This window comes from Felis catus, chromosome B2, assembly GCF_018350175.1.
Source record: "Felis catus isolate Fca126 chromosome B2, F.catus_Fca126_mat1.0, whole genome shotgun sequence".
In the NCBI taxonomy this organism is placed as follows: domain Eukaryota; kingdom Metazoa; phylum Chordata; class Mammalia; order Carnivora; family Felidae; genus Felis; species Felis catus.
The window spans coordinates 33,283,031-33,303,580 of NC_058372.1; the positions used below are offsets into that span (position 1 = coordinate 33,283,031).

At 38.9% G+C, this 20,550-nt stretch overlaps 1 protein-coding gene across 2 annotated transcripts in view; it reads right to left on the reverse strand.

The window, feature by feature from the left end:
- Window positions 1-20,550, reverse strand: part of ILRUN (inflammation and lipid regulator with UBA-like and NBR1-like domains) — a 95,565-nt gene that overhangs the window by 44,403 nt on the left and 30,612 nt on the right. Inside the window, exons 2-3 of one of the 2 annotated variants that reach the window (XM_023253871.2) lie at window positions 13,400-13,554; window positions 7,586-7,783 (exon numbers count right to left, since the gene is read on the reverse strand). In XM_023253871.2, coding sequence (XP_023109639.1) covers window positions 7,586-7,783; window positions 13,400-13,554 — 353 coding nt within the window. The remainder of the gene's footprint in view (window positions 1-7,585; window positions 7,784-13,399; window positions 13,555-20,550) is intronic. The other variant, XM_023253872.2, reaches the window with a different exon arrangement.

Here is a 20,550-nt window from a genome sequence, read left to right on the forward strand (position 1 = left end):
GGAGGGGCACATAGAGAGAGGGAGACCGAGAATACCAAGCAGGCTCTGTGCTGTAAGCACAGAGCCCCACATGGGGCTCATTCTCACAAACCATAAGATCATGACCTGAGCCAAAATAAAGAGATGGACATTTAACTGACTGAGCCACCCAAGCGCCCCTCATATTTTTGATAGTGCAGAATTCTAGAGACCAGAACTGAAACAGTGCCTTATTGAGGATCTTCTAGAAGCAAATGAGGCAACCTTTTGAGTCCAAGATACAAAAAAGAGAGGTTCTAAAAGTCAAGTCACCTAAATAGACATTTTTCCAAAGAAGACATCCAGATGGCCAATGGACACATGCCAAGTGCTCAAGATCACCAACCATCAGGAAAATGCAAATAAAACCATAATGTAATACCATGTGAACCATCCACACCTGTAGGAATGGCTATTATCAAAAAGACAAGAAATATCAAGTTTTTGTTTTGTTTTTTAAAGTAGGCTCCACACCCAATACAGGGCTTGAACTCACAATCCCAAGATCAAGAGTCACATGCTTTACTAACTGAGCCAGCCAGGTGCCCCCAGAAATATCAAGTTTTGATGAGGATGTGGAGAAAAAGGAACCCTTATACACTGCCGGTATATACTGATGCAGCCACTATGGCAAACAGTATGGAGTTTCTTCAAAAAATTAAACAGGGGCACATGGGTGGCTCCATCAGTTGAGCGTCCAACTTCGGCTCAGGTCATGATCTTACAGTTTGTGAGTTTGAGCCCCGCGTCGGGCTCTGTGCTGGCAGCTCAGAGCCTGGAGCCTGCTTCGGATTCTGTGTCTCCCCGTCTCTCGGCCCCTCCCCTGCTCATGCTCTGTGCCTCTCTGTCTCTCAATAATAAATAAATGTTTAAAAAAAATGTTTTTTTAATTACAAAAAAAATTAAATATAGAACTACCATACAACCAGCAGGTATTCATAAAAAATTTTTTAAAAATGAAAACACTGGGGCGCCTGGGTGGCGCAGTCGGTTAAGCGTCCGACTTCAGCCAGGTCACGATCTCGTGGTCTGTGGTTTCGAGCCCCACGTCGGGCTCTGGGCTGATGGCTCAGAGCCTGGAGCCTGTTTCCGATTCTGTGTCTCCCTCTCTCTCTGCCCCTCCCCCGTTCATGCTCTGTCTCTCTCTGTCCCAAAAATAAATAAACGTTGAAAAAAAAAAAAAAATGAAAACACTAATTTGAAAAGACATACACACCCCTATGTTTCATCACAGCTTTATTTACAATAGTCAAGATATGCAAGCAACCTAAATGTTGATCAACAGATGAATGGATAAAGGAGATGTGGTATATACATACAATGAATATTACTCAGCCATAAGAATGAAATCTTGCCATTTGTGATAACATGGATGGACCTAGAGGGTACTGTGCTAAGTGAAATAAGTCAAAGACAAGTATCATATGATTTCATTTATATGTGGAATCTAAAAAACAAAACAATTTAACGAACAAAAGAGACCCACAGATACAAAGAAATAACGGTACATAAATGTGTGGCAACTGTATATAAATACGAAATCACTATGTTGTATACCTGAAACTAAAACAATACCGATTAATTATTCTTCATTAAAAAAAGAAAAAGAAAAAGAAAAAGAGAAAGAAAAAGGAAAAGAAAAAGGAAAAGAAAAAGAAAGGTGGGTTCAATATGGAAGAGGGCAAGAGAACTGGCAGAAACGCCAAGAAGAACAGCATCTACATAGAAGACACAAGTGTGGAATCTTGAAGTCTGTATAAAATCAGAGCTTCTTTGATATAACAACGATCAGTTAAAATATAGAAGAAGAATGAAGAGGGACAATCCTGCATCACCTGGCTAGGAAGGACATTCCATAATAGGAGGAGGTGGAAGAAGAACTTAGCAAGGTTTTAGGAAATAAACAGTGCGGTTTATATAGAGCACCCAAGGGGGGCCTGGGTGGCTCAGTCGGTTAAGCGTCCGACTTCAGCTCAGGTCATGATATCACGATCTGTCAGTTTGAGGCCTGTGTCAGGCTCTGTGCTCTGTTCTGTCAGCTCAGAACCTGGAGCTGGCTTTGGATTCTGTGTCTCCCATTCTCTCTGCCCTTCCACTGCTCATTTTCTGTCTCTCCCTCAAAAAATAAACATTAAAAAAAATTATATGTATATATAATTTTTTTATATATTTATATTTAGCACCCAATACGTTTCCTAATTACATGGGACCTATTATGATTTAGCAGCTTAATAAGGGACGTCCCATTCCTAACCTCTGAGAAACTAAATGAATTATGTATAAGTATTTAATGTACACATACAATGTCCCCAGGGACACATGTGAACTATTTAACAAGAGGAGCCACTTCAAGTGGGAGAAATCTTCATCGGCATGTGATGACCAGACTAGTACTTCACCTTAGCTTACTTCACAACTAGAACACCTCTGATTTGGAAGGAACCATCACAGTGCAGGGATAAATCTCTCCTGTGGAATTTTGGAAGAGGGCACTTGATTAGGAGGAGAGAAACATGTTACTGTTGGTATCAAGACTAAAATGGTGACAACCCCTCATGTTGCTTACTGCTTCCCCAGAGTCAAGTGTCCTATAAGAACTGTGCATCTCCTAGCAGGCAGGAACTTCTTGGGCAACTGATAAACTGATATTTACCCAACTACCTAAGAGTTTCCCCACCAATATTAACCCTGCCTTCATTCCCAACTCACTCTGGAAACGTGGAGAAGATGTGGCAACTATAAACCCCATCCTGCCTAAACCCAGACAAGTATCAACACCCTGGGCCAAAGTTTCTTCACAAACCCTATGTAGCAGTGAGAGCCAAATTCATTAGCAAAGATCGTAAAACTACTTTTCTTAATTTATAACTATAATTTATAACTTTCACTGAACCCTAGACAAATTATTAATTATCTCTGGTCTTCAGTTTCCTCATCATAAAATGTAGCTCATACTTCCCTTATAAGGTGATTTATATGTACAGAGCCCAATACAACACCTAACATACAGCAGGTATTAGATAACAGGTTGCTTTTATCTAAGAAGCAAAAGTCTGTAAAAAGAAGGTAAAAGAAAATGTTTGAGCTTGAAAATAGATCTGCCAGGAATCAGATACTTAGTGGTACTCAACCAAGGGAGTTAGAAACGTGTGGTTGAAGAAAGTCGCTGGTAAAGATGAATATGCAAAGCTAAGGTATTTAGTGAGAGAGGGCCAACGGTCATATAAACATGCCCCACATAGGGAAGAACTGTCCACATAACATGCCAAGAACACCTCTCTTGACTCTGAGAGAGTACAACCAATCTAAAATGGGGGAAGGGGGTCCACTTTATAAATTATTAAATGTGGCAAAAAGCCTTTTTGAGGAAGAGAAATGAACTGAAACATGTTATTATGAAAATAAAGAGAATGGATTCTTTCTAGAGAAGACCATCTAAAGACTATAGAAAAGATCACCCACCAAAAACAAAAGCTTTGTTATTAAAACAGAAAGATGAAACGCTATTGAATAGTTACCTAACTTGTCCAAGTTTGTGCACAAGCAACCTAGGCTTTCTTTCCAAACTCTTACCACTATAATACACTCTATGAGTTTGCAAACTAAGAGTGAACAGAAAAAATGGGAAGAGCCAATCATGGTTAACAAGGCAGTTTATTTTTTTTTTAATGTGCATAGTTGTGGTTTTATGTATATTATATTCACATTATGCCAGTAATTTACCATCTCTGCTATCAGAATGTGTTATAATCAACAGTAATCTGGATTCAATGAAATGTGGTAGTTTGTACAATGGAATTAAATTCTTTACTAGAGAAGATGAATTGTTTGCAAACTACTCCACAAAGCAGTGGAGGTCATCAGAGCAGGCAAACACAGGTTAAGGAGGCTCCCAATTTAACAAAAGCAGTTTCATTTTTTTTTTTAATGTTTATTTATTTTTGAAAGAGACAGAGCACATGAGAGTGGGGCAGGGGCAGAGAGAGAGGGAGACAGAGGAACCGAAGTGTGCTCCGCGCTGACAGCAGCAAACCCAACATTAGGGCTTGAACTCAGGAACTGTGAGATCATGACCTGAGCCAAAGTCAGACACTTAACCGACTGAGCCACCCAGGTGCCTTAAAACCAGTTTCACTTTTATGTTTCCCCTTTTTTTGAGAGGGCATTCATATATGCTTATTTGTAAAGGAAAGCATTCTACTGATTTAAAAAAATGCTTTGAAAATCATGGAACCAGATAAATTATTGAGATCCCTTGAAGATATTAGATTTCACAAAGTCCTAAGAAACAACTCCGATTATATGACCAAGAAAAGCTTTAAATTCTTTACTGCCTCCAAAGCTAGTATATTAATACTCTACCAACTTCTAGAATTTGAGAGGAATGTTACAAGTATAAATTTTAATGTCCCACATAGAGATAATTATTTTTATCTTAACAATAAAACACACACAGACACACAGACACACACACACACACACACAGATACACACACACACACACACACACACACACACAGAATTCTCGAACAGTAAGAAGCAATATCTCTGGATCAAAGGGATTTTTTTTTTTTAAGTCACGTATGCAGTCACACCCCTCCCTTAAAAACACTGACATTCATTAAAAAAAATCTCCACTCCACTCCGCCTGCATTGGGCTCAGCTTTTCGAAGTTACAAAGATAAATTAAGACATATATCACCTTAAGTTTTAAAGGTGATATGAGACATTCATCAAATTAACTGGGTAGAAAGAGGTAAAGTGCCAAAGAGAGGCAAGGGAGCGAGAGGTAAAGAGAAAATGCAATGGAAAAAAAAATGCAATGGGAGCTCAGCAGTGGGAGAAATCAGTCAACCCGTGAAAAACACAAATTTGTGGGGCGCCTGGGTGGCGCAGTCGGTTAAGCGTCCGACTTCAGCCAGGTCACGATCTCGCGGTCCGTGAGTTCGAGTCCCGCGTCAGGCTCTGGGCTGATGGCTCGGAGCCTGGAGCCTGTTTCCGATTCTGTGTCTCCCTCTCTCTCTGCCCCTCCCCCGTTCATGCTCTGTCTCTCTCTGTCCCAAAAATAAATAAAAATGTGGAAAAAAAAATTTTTTTAAAAAGAAAAACACAAATTTGAACTGTGTGGGTCCACTTATATGTGGATTACTTTATAGATACAGATAGATATAGATATAGATATAGATATAGATATAGATATAGATATAGATATACACACACACATATATATACATATTTTTATTACCGTAAATGCATTTTCTCTCCCAATTTTCTGAATGACATCTTTTCTCTAGCTTACTTTACTGTAAGAATACAGTATATAACACATATAACTACAAAATATGTGTTAATCGACTTAATGTTTTAATGTTATCAGTAAGGCTTCTGGTCAACAAAGTTATTAGTAAAGTTCTGGGGAAGCCAAAGATTACACATGGATTTTCGACTGTGTGGGGGTGTCAGCACACCTAACCCCCCACGTTGTTCAAGGGTCAACTGTATTTCCAACTGTGCAGGTACAAAGGTTTTTAGAAGTGGCCTGAAAAGAGAGTCCAGAAGGAAAGGGACAAATAGTTTCTGCATTCTAATACATGATTGCATATTCATTTGTTATTCAACAAATAATTCACGGTCTAGTAGGAGAAAAGGGTAAGTAAACAAACACCTAAGGGCACCTGGGTGGCTCAGTCTGTTAAACCACTGGATTTCGGCTCAGGTCATGATCTTGCAGTTCATAAGCTCAAGACCCACATCAGGCTCTGCACTGTCAGAATTCTCTGCCTGGAATTCTCTCTCTATTCCTCTATCTCTGCCCCTCCCCTGCTTGTGCGCTCTCTCTCTCTCTCTTGCGCTCTCTCTCTCTCTCTCTCTCTCTCGCTCTCTCTCTCCCAAAATAAAAAAATAAACTTAAAAAAAAAGAAACACCTAAAATACAATGTGTTAATAAGTATAACCAAGCCTGTGCATAATATTAATGAAAAAAGGAGGGGTGGATTTCCATGGAGCAGTGAGGAGAGTGAGCAAGGCAGGAAGGGGGAAGAAGCAATGGTGACTTCATCAGGGCCCCAAGGATGAGCAGAAGTTTAATGGAAAGAAGAAAAAAGGGATTTCTGTCCATAGGAATATGAGCAAGAGCAGGGAGAAGTGAAAGCATGTGGCGTCTTTGGGGGCTGGCTGTGGGGGAGTGAAGAGGAGACCGAAGATGAAAGTGAAAACGAGGCCAGATCGTGAGGAGCTTTAAGCCCCATGCCAAGGGAGTTGGCTCCATTACAGTAGGCACGAAGGTTCTAGGCAAAGAATGATGTCACATAAGCACTATGAGACACCCTTTCTAACATTAAAATTTCTTGAGGCTATAAAAATATATAAAGTTTCCACTGGCTGCAAAAACACATAGAAGAACACTGATTCCAGGACCCCCTGAACTCACTCCAAAGATCCAACTGGCCTTGAGTCCACTTAGGAACTCCCTGAGGGCAGTAACTATTTACCATTTATTTTTCTTTGGATTACCAGGACACGGGACATAGTGGAACCAACAGGAACTGATTTGTAATGAAGGACAGTATGACAGAACAAAAGATGACCCCAACGATCCTGCCTGATCACCTCAGTGGGGTGCTGAGGAGAAGAATGTAAGTTTTGCCTGGGAATATTAAGATTCGGAAACCTACAGGATGTCCAAGTGTTCTGTCCATAAGCAGTTCAAACACAGGTTTGGAGCTCCAAAAAGAGTCTGCAGCCACAGATATGAATCTGAACATCGCCATGTAAGCTGTACTGCTGACAGCTGAACCCGTGTGGATGGATGAGGTAACTGAGCAGGAACAGGACCCAGCTCAGAATCTAGGAATCTCAGGGCAAAGCTGAGACTAGACAGAGACAGAGAAAGATCATGCAGGGGAGGAGAAACAAGACTGATATCATGTGAGTCTAGGAAGGTCCACAATTCAAAAAACATTTGGAGTACGGTGCCCAACGAGAGGGTCAGTTAGTGCGAAGACTACGTGCCTATTGGATTTGTAAACTGGGTAGTCTGATTTTCATTTCACTGGAGCGGGTAAAGAACAGACTAGGCTGAAGAACAGATGAAAAAGGGAAGAGACAGTGTAGCTCACTCTGCTCAAAAAGTATGGCAATAACGAGAAGGAGTGAGAGGTGTCGACAGGGCCTCAGGTTGGGAGAAGAGTGCACATTTTGTGCATTATCTCTTTTCACATGAGTTCTATCTAGAGACTCTGAGAGCAAGGACTGCCTTCAGTATTCTTACAGCATCTACTAGATTATATAAGAAAAAGAGCAGCACTACTAAATCACTGTTTAGAATGCAAGATATATATATATCTCATGCACTTTGCTAAATTTTAACTAACTTCCTAGTGTAAAAGGGAGAGCACTAGACTGAATCAATTAGTCATTAAATTCAAGTCATTTACCTGCATGGGGTGACTGTTTAAAAGAGGCCATGCCTTGTTATGTAATTTGACAGGCTCTGTGAGCAACACTGGGAATGCTGGAAGATATTACCTTAATTCCTTCACCCTGGGCTGCACAAGGACATACTCACCTCCATAGTAGAGTCCTGTAGCAGTGCACATCCGCCACTGTCCCTGATACATTCCTGCTCTGCTGGGGCTGCACATCTGGACGCTGACATCTGCAATCTCTTGGGGCTCTAGCGATCTCACCATCACCATGTTCACATGTCCAAATTGGTCTCCCCCGACATATTTAAGACAAACCCCTGGAGGCCAGGCCTCTGCCCCTGAGTTCAAGCAAAAGAAAAAAATGTTAGGCAATTAGTGGTCCTATGCCGGGTGCAGTTCATTACACAACTGTAGAAGAGGCCTCTTTCTCGGTCTTTCACACATACGTGAACCTAGCCACATATCCTTGAGCTAGATAATGTCACAAGACTGATCAGAAGGATTATCAGAGTTAACAACCTCTGACCAACAGTCTATCCCTAAGATAAAGGACATATGACCAAAGCAAGGCAGTTCCTCAAGAAGATGTGTTTCAGGGGACCCCAGGGAAGGCCATACGTCACACTGAATCCATAGAACCTAAGAATGATGTCCACGAAGAGCCATGGAAATGAAGCACAGGCCCACATCTTCAGAGGCCTGCTTTCTTTACTAAGAGGTAACACATGCCCATTTTCACTTGAACTTTTTAAGCTGACATTCAAAGTAAAAATACATACATCTGATTGTCCCTACTTTTTCTATCAAGGCAAGAGGATGAAACACATGAGGAATAATTCCTGTATTATTTTCATTTGAAAACATTTCCCCTGATGTATGACTTTTCTTCTGGCGTCTGTAACTATGAAAAGACCAAGGTTCAAGAGACTCTGCAAAGACAAGACAGAGGAGTCAAGTGAAAGTTTCTTTTTCAGAATCTAATAGTAGTGGGGGAAATAGGAACAGGTAACTCCCCTCGTTAATAACACAATGAACTGTGGTCTCGGGGGGGATGACAGCAGCCAGACATACTTGTATAAAGGATAGGAATGGCAATACAGAGAAAAGGCATTAGCTGGAATATCTTTCCTCCTTTGGAAGTGACAAAGATCCTATTTGCGTACCTCTTCCTGTGTACCTGTTTTCATGAAAACGAATTCAAAATGAGAAATCCATATACTTTGTTCTGACAAGTCATAGGGCCACACAGTGACTAGAGGTTATCTTTCCTGTGAAGTTTCTCCAATATACTCCTTTTTTTTTTGCTGTAGACAGAAACCTCTATATATCTTTTGGGGGGATATATACATTCATTATAAAAATACACCACTGTGAAAAGATAGATACGGCCAGACTCTCAGGACAAAGCACGCTTGAAATTTCTCTTCTAAGAGTATTCTAGCATGCCTTAGTACCTAGTTCTCAAAGTGCCAGACTGGTTTTGATATACCTGATGACTCACGATCGAAAAAGGAACCAGAGAAAAAAGCAACTACAGCTCCACTGCTGAGACCTCAGCCCCATCATGAATAGCACACTCCGTGGCTCCTGGGTCTTAAGGGGTAGCAGATGAAGCAACGGGAGCTATGTTTTGTCACACACTCCTAAAAAACACACCTGCCGGCAAAGTGCCCTCCCAAGTTAACACCACAAAGGGCAGGTGCTGCCGGTGGAAAGGCTGTAGATGATACCCTGGCAATACATGCAAATTCTGTTTTTCATTTCTGGGGCCTATGGCCTTGGCAAAAGCATATTTGTCTTAGGTCGAGAATAGAAGCAGCTGGCATGAAGCACCTTGGAAAATGTCAGTCTTTCTAAAGACCAAGATCAAGAGGAAAATTACACTACTGTTTTAGGGTCAAATTCACAATTTTTCTTTCAAACACACACCCATATACACACACACACCTGAAACAAGACAACATCTATTTGTATGAAAACCCGAGAATGTATCTGTTTTTGAATGTCTAAGAAAATAAGGAAAACAAGCCTGTCTACATGTGGGACATACTGGGCTGTCCTGAGCAGACAACCACAAACAACCCAGTCAGTCAGATCTGTCAGCTACACGAAATAGGGAGTGCTCCATACTCTAGAGGAACTGAGTTTGCTGGTAAACAGTAAATGATCAACAAACTATACAGTTACAGTCCTCATCTTTTTTAGTACACCAAATACTCTAGTAATGTGTTACCTAGAGGCATGTAGAAGAAAAAACTGGATGAGTTATCCACCATCAACTCCAAAGTGTTAATCTGCTATAAGTGAAGAACCAATCATTTCCCTTCTGAGAGTTACCAATAGAGAGTTCACAACCACGACATACAGTTTTACAGCCTGTTAGGATAGGTAAACTCTAAAGAGATCAAAGATACCGGTTCTTAATACAGAGGAAAGAGAAATACTGGTGACCTGTATCGACTACCAGCATACCTAAAATCTGGATTTGAGAAATATAATACAACACGGTTTCAAATTAAGTCTCAGTTACAAAATGGCTTAATGGGGGATAGATACATCTAGAAGAAAAGAAAGACTAATTTGTGTTTTATAACTTCCCAGGTTAAGTACCATAAGCACGTATAGGATCAAGGCTGTGATTCTCCAGTTATTGTGGAGTATAATTTTATTCAAACAAATAAAAAGTAAATACGAAACAAAAAAATTCTGCAATATGGCAATTTTGAGATGATAGAGAACATGGCAAAAATGAGATAAAAGTCTTATCAGTTCCAGAAAGCCTGGGCTTACTAGGTATAAGTGATTATAGAAATAGTTTGGAGACAGTAAGGAACATCCAAAGAGCAATGAGGAAGTAAAAAAACCTCAGTGAAGCTCCTCTATTCTTTTTAACCCCCATAAGCTTGGAGATTACATTTCAAATTAAGCTACATGCAAACAGGGACTTTCATTGATCTTGTCACTATTTGCTGAATGGATGAAGCAGAATTACCTTCTCTATAGTCATACTGAAGAGAAAGGTAGAAATTAAATATTTTAAGGAGCCAAAAGAAAAATGGATAAAACAGTTGTTCTTTCTCAAGGACTTTTCTTAACCCTTGTTTTATGTTCACATAAAATAAAGTTGACTCTGAAGCCACTTTCTCACATCACAATCTCAACTACTTCACCAAAGTCCACGAACACCAGAGTTTACTGTAACATGCTCAGCTTAACATTCACTACAGTTGGACAATAAAGCATGGCTATAACAACTGGGAAGCTGTAAGTGTTGGTAAGGAAAATTATCTACTTTCACCATGGAGGGCAGTTTCAAATTTTTACTTTCCATTTTAATGGTAAGATTTCCTGATTGAGTTTCCCAAGCTTCTAGTACTTATATAGTGCCAAAGGTTTGGATCCTGGGATTCTGCGTCTGTCATTAAATGTCTCGCTTCTGTTTTTCTATGGTCTGAAACCAAGGATTTAAACAGTATTAAAAGTTGAATTTTAAACAATGTGTGACATCCATCTTCTTTGGGGAAACTGCTGGGACAGCTATATGCAGTTCCTATCAATCTCACCTGTTGTATATTTGAATGCTTGGCATGCCTAAAACATAACAGCAGAAAGATGCCATGAAAATTATTTGTGAAACTATTTCAGTGAGCACTTATCTCTTAGAGAAGGTTATGAATGAGAGGAAAAGAGTCAGAGGAGAAATAGCTAAAGCCTGCCCTTCTTCTGTGTTACTCTATTTCCAGAAAGAACTCAGGCCAGATTAGAATGATGCTAAAGAACCAGTACACGTGCATGTTTTCCCTCTTACTCTTTAAGAACATACCAATTCCTTAGTTATGGGACGCCAGTTTCTCCTTAATCAAATGGAAAGTATTTAGTGTACAGATACAATACTATTTTACAACTGGATGAACAATTTCCAGAAGGATACAAAAATCTACATGTTTAAAGTAACCTGAAGGGTAAAATCTCCCGCCAACTGCTGTCCAACTTTTCAAGAGGTGTTCAAGCAAAAAATGTCCTTTCACAGGAAGAAAGACTGCAGACCCAGAGGCTACTTTAAACTGGAGATACTACACAAAAGTAGGCAGAAAAATGCAGCCAGGCCCACCAGTACAGATTCTCTCCAAGTCAAGATGAAAGGCAGGCTCTTTGGGGCTCTGATTTGACATTCTAGCCATTTTAGATCAATCTCTCCCAATCTCCCATTAACTCAAGGAACTGTCTAGTGAGTGAGTGGATGTATCAAGAGCCTTTCTGAAATACAAAATGGTTTCTGCAACCAAACAGTATTTTAAATATTTCAACAGTACTCTAAGAACTTTCAATATTTAAAAACGCAATGAAGAACTCACGGAAAGCCTGACCGTTTTCAGTGTTTTCAGTACAAATAAAAGAGGTCTTAGATTAAATTTTTTCATGAAATAAAACCTATTCATGTATAGGTTTCAAAAGGAGTTTTGACCAGCAACACAACAGGTTTTAGTAATTCAGAGCAGAAATATGATGAACAGAAGCTGAACTAAAGAGGCTGTTATAATATTTTTAAAAGCCCACAACATTAAGAAAAGTGAGAAAGAAATCAGACCCTCTCAAAAGGGAAAGAAATTAGACAAAAATAAACGACCTTTAAGAAAAAAAAGAATTTCAAAAAAAATAGAAAACATGGCTATTTTTCCATATTACCATGTGCCTCTCAAACTAACGATGCCCCACACCATTGTAACCAAAAGGGAGAAGAAGCTACTAAAAATTTTATAAAGCCACAAATGTCCCCTATCATCTACAACACTGGGGTCAATCCAGACTATATGCATTTCCTCAGTGGCATACTGAACCTCCATCCAAGGGAGAGTTACTTCTAAATAAGCCAGAAAAACTAAGAATAACAATTTGGTACATTATATATAAAAGGCTAGTGTAGTCAGTTTTTTCCCATCATAAAAAAATTAAAGTCTAAAGAACTGAAAAGCAAACAGTCAATAAAAGGTCACTTTTACAGGTTTGAGTCCCAAGAGTTGAATCAGCTCACATCACACCTTGCTAGATAGGGTTCCCCCACACCCACAGACTTTTAGCTAAATATGCCTTTTGCCTAGTTTTCCATCTCTCAGAATTTCCCTGTTCAGTCCTTAGCAACAAGAAAGTTAAAGCATCCTCATCCAGTCAGCAGCATTGTTACTGGATGAAACTAGCAATACTAAACCCATTCAAATTTAAAAAGTCATTATAATAATAAGTAAAAGATAATTAACCGTTACCAGATACCATTTTCAAAGAACTACTGTTAACTTATTTTTAATTTTCCTTAAAGTCAGCAGTACATCAAAACAATGCTTTAAAAGAAAACGTCTCAATCTTTTCATCTTTCCCATTCTGAACAAATCCCCACATTTCTTACCCTATTTTTCAAAGTGGTATTAATGTTGTAGAGAGATACCTCAAGGAAATTTCATAAAGAATCATCCTTATGGTTATAAAGAAATGAGCTTTCAAAAGAGCAGATGCTCACAGCTCTTTCTAACTACCTTGTTCTATTCAAGGATGTACCTCCTCTAGTCTGCTGGAAAGAACTGGAAGATTAATTAGAGCAGAATTAAAATGATGGAGTAGAACTGTACAGGTGAAGATAATACCATCACCACACACAGGCCTAGCTCCTGGTATCAAATGAATATTGAATTGTTTAGAGGCATCAACACTTAAATTGAAAGGAAAAAAAAAAAAGGATGAAAGATCTAAATTATTTTTCCTGATCTAAAGCAGGGGACATTTCACTGATGTTTGGTCATCACACCAGCATAAAAAAGTACTGTATCATGTATATGAAAAAGCTCAGAATTACACAAGCACATTCCTGAAGCTAAAACATTTCCCTAATTCTTTTAACTACAAAACAAAACAAAACAAAACAAAAAAACTGGGCAATGAAGAATTGCCTGTTATCCATTTACCAGAATTCTGGATCCGCCACGTTTTTATAAATTGAGTATCTGGAGGTATCGACTCCCCTTCTCCTATGGTGACATCTTCAACAAACGACATAGAGGGCACACTGATGTTTGGGCTCTCAAAGTCATAATAGGCGCCAATTGCTGCTTGTAGGTTCCTATAAACAAAAAGAAAAGACAAAAGACTTTAGTCCTGTCCAGAGTATATTATCCTGATTGTCAAACAAATGAAAAAAGCTTACTTCTCAGGACTTGTTATCGAACCGAAGGCTCTTGGTATATAAATCTTCAGAGCCACCGATTCTGGCTGAGGAACAACAGGGAAAAACCCAGGACTAACAAACCTGTGCAACACTTTTCTCCCAGGGTGCCCACATAAAAAGTAAGAAACATCAGCATCATCAGCAACAATATGAAGAAATCTCTCTTTTACCCACAAGGATAGCAAGTACAGGTAAAGAAAAAGAGAGCTCCTCTATAACTGTGCCTGGAATTCAAAAAAGCTCGATTTTAAAAAACATTCCAAGTACTTAAATTTTTTGAAAAGGCAATACATGCAGATGGTTCAGAAAGTTTTGTACAGTGAAAACTAGCCATCTTATCTCTTCTTTCCAATACACACATACCCATAATTGTTCATATCACTTTCTTAAATACCCTTCCAGAACTTCCTTATGCATATACAAGCAAATGATATTCTTTCTTCTTCCCCTTTTACACAATTAGTGATATATTATACATTGTCCTTTGCTTTATTCCCTTTATTCCCATGAAGACATTCCTCTATCAGTACATAACGAATATTGTTTTTTATAGCTGTATCCAATGTACAGATACATCATTACTTACGTAACGAGTCCACTTATGAGTTTGTTTCCAATCTTTAATTCTTCCATAAATAAGCTTAAGCACATATCGTTTATATATATATGGAATATATATATATAATATATAAAATATATATTTTATATATATGTGTGTATATATATATATATATATATATATATATATATGCAAATGCATCTGTAGGGATAAATTCCTATAAGTGATACTGCTAGGTCAAAGAGCATGGATTTGTGGTTTTAATAGATGTTATCTAAACTTCCCTCAACAAAGCTGTACACTTAGTGAATGCTCCCACCAAGAATGTATGAGAGTGTATATTCCCTCATTTGTTCATCAACAGTGTTCCTCCAAAATTTTAGATCTGTGTCAATCTGACAGGTAAAAGGGAAGATCTCATTAAGGCCTTAAAATGGTTTTCTCTTGGGGTGCCTGGGTGGCTCAGTCAGTTAAGCACCTGACTCTTGATATCAGCTCAGGTCATGACCTGGTCATGGGATCCAGCCATGTGTCAGGCTCTGTGCTGAGTGTGGAGCCTGCTTGGGATTCTCTCTACCTCTTGCTCTGCCCCTCAACCGTTAGCGTGCGCGCGCGCTCTCTCTCTCAACATAAATAAATATTTTAAAAATAAATAAAAAATTAAAACATTGATGTTTCTCATTTTAAGATGGTTTTATCTTATTACTAGAAAGGTTAAGTATCTCTTACATGTTTTTATAAGCTTTTGTAGTTTCTGTTTTGGAAGCACCATTTTGTAAATGTTGGTGTTCTTTTTAATTACTCATAAACCCCCTTATGTCAGAAGGAACTACCAAGCATACAAACCAGAGTCCCTAATTGAACAGAAACACATGATTGACAGCGTGTTCATCCATGCCAGAAACCAAAGGCCACTAAGGGGTTTGAGCAAGCTGTATTCATTAGAAAGATCAAAGAAATTGTTAGTAATTACATTAACTGCTCCTCTTAAGGTCTTACTTAAACTAGTGACATCATCTCCAGTCCCCACAGTAGACAACAACACAAATTGCATTTTTCTAAACATAACCCAAACATAAGCCAATGGATCCAGTGGGTTGTTTTTAATTATACATAAACATAGCATGAAATAAGCTCTGACAGTATACAACTGTTCAACAGACATACTATTAACAGCAAATACTTTTCTGCTGGGGGCCTGCCTGCTCCTCCAGGTGTTTGCAGCTGCCAGAAAGGAGGGCTATATTTAGAGCAGCTGCCTCAGGTCAAGTCTCATGCATTGGTGGCCTGTCATATTAGTCAGTATTGACTGGAATTACACCACCACCAACTGCCTGCCTGTTGTGTGTGTACTAGATAAAATATACATGCAGCAGAGCTGGGCCAGGGGCCAAACTGTTTGCTTGACTATTCAATAGGAAGGCTTGGACTTTAGTCTTCTCAGCAACTTCCTTCGCTAGCTGACTGTGATCCAAAATGAGTAATACGTGACTGGTCAAACTTGGGGACGCCCAGCCTCTACCACCCACAAACAGGCCTTAGGAGTGTATCTGGAATCAGTCTTACACTTAGGAATCAGGGATAAAATGAGGAAAAGAAAAATAAGCCTAGTTTGCATTTTGTTCTTCTGAAAACTCTGTGTAAAAGCTATGTGTCCACCCTTTTATAAAGATGATTCTTCTGCCACAGAACTCCAGCAAGTAGCCTGCTGAATTGTTTTCTGTTCACTTGGCTGTAAAATATGCTCGGGAGGGAAGAAACTATTTGTGCACTCAGGACAATTGCCAATTCTCATCCCCAGCATGTGTCATATTTCACCACTTGGCTCTGCCTGATATCAGAAAGGACTTCAAGACCACTGCAGCAGAAACATGAATAAGTTCAACTACCTTAGGCAGATCTGTCCCCCTAACTCAAATCTTGTTTCACACAGACCAACTCATCCCACAGCTAAGTCAACAAAACCATTCCTTTGTACCTGTATTATATACATAATTCAGCCAGAGAAAGATTAAGAAACACTTTTAAATCCCAAAGTGAAAATGAAAGTACTAAACTGGACTCCTGGCAGGAAGCAGGAGTAGAGGATGACAAAGCAAATTAACTTCCCAAGTACAAGGCCAAGAGTGGACTTTAGCCCAGTGGCGCTCTAACCCATATGGCAGGTACACAGTTCAAAATGTGGGTACACAGTTTCTCCCACTTGGACCACTTAGATCACTGCCTGACTGGACCAAGCAACGGCAGAAATAGACCAAACAGCTCCAATTCAACGTGAGAACAAGTAGGTATGATATAGCATGTATTCCCGTTCAAGTCAACATACTCAGCTATTATTAGCCAACAAGAAATTCTACGTGAAATAGAGCTGGCTGAGGAAATGGGAAAAGGGAGAACACAGACTCTGTATTCAGCCTAGTCTGAAAGTTTAAGCATCCAGGTTCCTTCACTGTTTGCACTCGAAGAAGTTTTAACCTGATTTCAGATTAAACCAAAAGCACCCTGAAGAACAAAGGAAGGCAGTGTACCAACAGGGAAAAGGGCACAGGCCAAGATGATGGTGATGGCTGTGAATAAACTTAATGCCACAGAACTGTACACTGAAAAATGGTTAAAATGGCAAAATTTTACATTGGCTTTGTTTGGAGGCAGCTCCTACACCTGGCTGTGGGTCTTTGAACAAGGGGCTATGCATCTGTGTCCATTTACTCATCTACAAAGCTGAGTTTTTTGTATCAAAAGGCTGACTTATATTTTATATTACCAAGTTGGCATTATAGGGCTGGCTGTGCAGACTGCATGAGACAATGTGTGTAAATGCCTTAGGGTTGGTGTTCAACCAACATTTAATTATGAGCATTTATTCATGTGCTAAGCACTCAACCTGAGACTAGGGATACAACAGCTAGCAAGACAGGCGAGGCCCCTACCTTTACAAAGCCTATAGTCCAGCAGACTGCAGCAAACCAGGGACATTCAAAAAGGGTAACACCAACTGCCTCTCATACTGAGGCTATCAGCCCAAGGCAGCTTTTCCTACTTGAATAAAAAATGGGCTTGGTGCACAACAGCTTCAACTATTCTGATAATCAGGTTAACCTGATTCAGTGTAGAAGAATTTGGTGATGTTGATAAGTGTTCTCTCATGAAGTGCAGTTTTGTAACTCAGAAGCAATATTGCCAAACATTAATTTTATAGACGAAGCCTTAATGCACTGACAGGTAAATAATTTGCCCCAGGCTAGACCGTCAATTATTAGGAGAATTTATTCAAAGGCATAAAACTTTTAACTTATCCAGAACTTTCCAATTACCTAGTAACACTCTGAACACTTTGTTTTCTTTTATACATGTATGTGAAAAAATAATATTTTATTTATTTTATTTTATTTATTTAGAGCGAGCAAGCGAGCAGAAGGGGCAGGGAAAAGAGAGAATCCCAAGCAAGCTCCACACTATCAGCATGGAGGCTGATGTGGGGCTTGAACTCACAAACCGTGAGATCATGACCTGAGCCGAAGTCAGACACCTAACCTACTGAGCCACCCAGGTGCCCCTGAACACCTGATTTTAAGAACATAATAATTACCATCACAAATTCTATAAAAAAATTAGTTGTAACCTTCCCTTAAATTGAACTACTGAAAATGGTCAAGTATCTAATCTTGCAAAAATTCACAAACACAGAACATTTATTTTTGTACAATGTATATACATACATAGGTCAGATTACTGATATTATGAAGAAAATTCATCTATGTGCTGCATATATAGTCAGGAACAGCATCCAAAAATATGGAGGTAGAAAAGAGTTAAGAAATTCAGGAAATCAGAATTTAAGAGGGAGTATCAAAAGTCTAAGTATTAGCTCAGATTCCCAGGAAAATAAAATTAGGTATCTTTTCTTTCCATTCTCTGAACAAAAAACTTAAAAAGATCCAAATTATTTAAGAGAAAAAGAAAACTACCCAAATTTTGGGCACAAATGGGAAATCAGAATAATGAACTAATCAAGTTAAGCACAAACTGTAGCATCTTTGGACTGTAAGCAATACTTATTCCAAACCACAAGAAGTTTCTCTCACCTTTGCAATGCCAATGACACTGCTACTAAGGCCACAAGCCCACGAGTGTGACTGCAATGATCTCTGAATGACTGAAAAATCTGACTAGAAAAGGGATCAATAAAATAGGTAAGGGTCTTACTAGGGCTTTCCAACGTCAACTCAGTGGGAATTAAACACGGAGACCAGAAGAGTCAATAAGTAAGTACTTGTGACTACTGTGAAGAAACTAAAAATTCATTAAACCAAAAAGATGACTGCAGGTAGGGAACAGGAGTGGGCTAAAGAAGACTCCATATTTTCAAACCTAAAAGTTAACTTGTGGATGACGCTATTTAGTATGTGAACACAGTGAGAAAAAAAAACTTGTGAACATTTCATTAAGAGGGGCAAGTTCACACCAACATTTACCCACTTCTTAGAGCCTTAGCAAGTCCAAGATTGTTTCTTCTCTCCTCTTTTCCTGGCTATCTACTGATCCATTATTTTTATTACTTTTTAGAATTGATCCTTTTTTGTTGTTGTTATTTATTTTTGAGAGAGACACAGAGCACGTGCAGGGGAGGGGCTGAGAGAAAGGGAGACACAGAACCCGAAGCAGGTTCCAGGCTTTGAGCTGTCAGCACAGAGCCCAATGCGGAGCTTGAACTCACGAGCAGTGAGATCATGACCTGAGCCGAAGTTGGATGCCCAACTGAGCCACTCACGCGCCCCTAGAATTGATCTTTCTACCTACCATCAGCAGTTATACCTTTTCCAAATAGAAAGTAAAAACCAAGCATCCTGCCATGAAAAGGCAAGGTGGTGGCACTGTTCTAGATTTAAAGAGATATAACAACCAAAAGGAATACACGGTCCTTGAGGTCCTTGATTGGGTTCTGATTTATTAAAAACACAAAAAAAGGGTTATAAAAGACACATTTGGAGACAACTAGGGAAACTTAAACACAGATTAGATATTTCTTATTAGTAAAAATTTTTGTAAATTATTTTTGTATCTCAGTATGTGGTTACTTGAAAGAATACCTATTTTTAGGGGTACCTGGGTGGCTCAGTCGGTTAAGCATCCGACTTCGGCTCAGGTCATGCACAGTTCATGGGTTCAAGCCCTACATTGGGCTCTATGCTGACAGTTCAGAGCCTGGAGCTTGCCTTGGGTTCTGTGTCTCCCTCTATCTCTGCTCCTCCCTCATTCATGCTCTGTCTCTATCAAAAATAAGTAAAAGTTAAAAAAAAATTTTTTAAATGCCTATTTTTAGGAGAAGCATGATGAAATATTTAAGGATGAAGGGTTGTGACGCCTACAACTTTCAAATGATTCAGAAGATGTTTATACAGAGAAAACAGATTATGACAAAAATGTTTACCACTGTTGGATCTAGGTGGTAAGTATAAGGGTAAACACTACAATTCTTTAAATTTTTCTGTAGGTTTGAAAAGTTAATAAAAAGGCAAATGAAAAAAAAGAGAGAAGGAACCCTTTTTCCTGCCACTGGAAGATATCAAGAAAATTCAGTAAGTAGAATTCACCTTGGAAACATGAGAAGACCTACTGGGATGGGGATGAGGTTGATATGTTAAGGATGATCAATCAGAAAGAGGGAAATAATTGTTGTGTGCTTGATGATATAAATCACTAAATTAAATCTGGCAACCCCAGAGCCAACTTACATTGGGTAATTCTTGTCATTGGAGATAATAAAATTAGCTTATTGTTAGTTTAAAAGAAAAAAAGATTCTAAAGACACTGCAGATTCAACACTGGCATTACAGAAGTTTAGTTTCTAAGTGCCTTTAGATAATGTCATGATCAACTATTTTCTTTTTTAAAAAAATTGAGGTGAGATTCAAATAACATACAATTAACTAAAGTATATACTTTAGTGTTAGTGTATTTACAATGTTGTGCAACCACTACCTCTAGTTTCAAAACTTTTTCATCACTTCATACCCAGTAAGAACACCCATTAAGTAATCATTACTGATTCCTCCTTCCCCCTATTCCCTGGCAACTACTAATCTCTCTGTCTCTATGAATCTGCCTATTCTGGATAACTTATATGAAAGGAATCATACAATATGTGACCCTGTGTGTCTGGCTTCTTTCCCTTAGTGTTATACTTTCAAGATTCATCCCAAATTGTAGTATGTTGATCAGTATTTCATTCCTTTCTATGGCTGAATAATATTCCATGAAATGTACACAACCACATTTTGTTTACCCATTCATCTGTTAATGGGCATTTGGGCTATTTCTACTTGTTGATT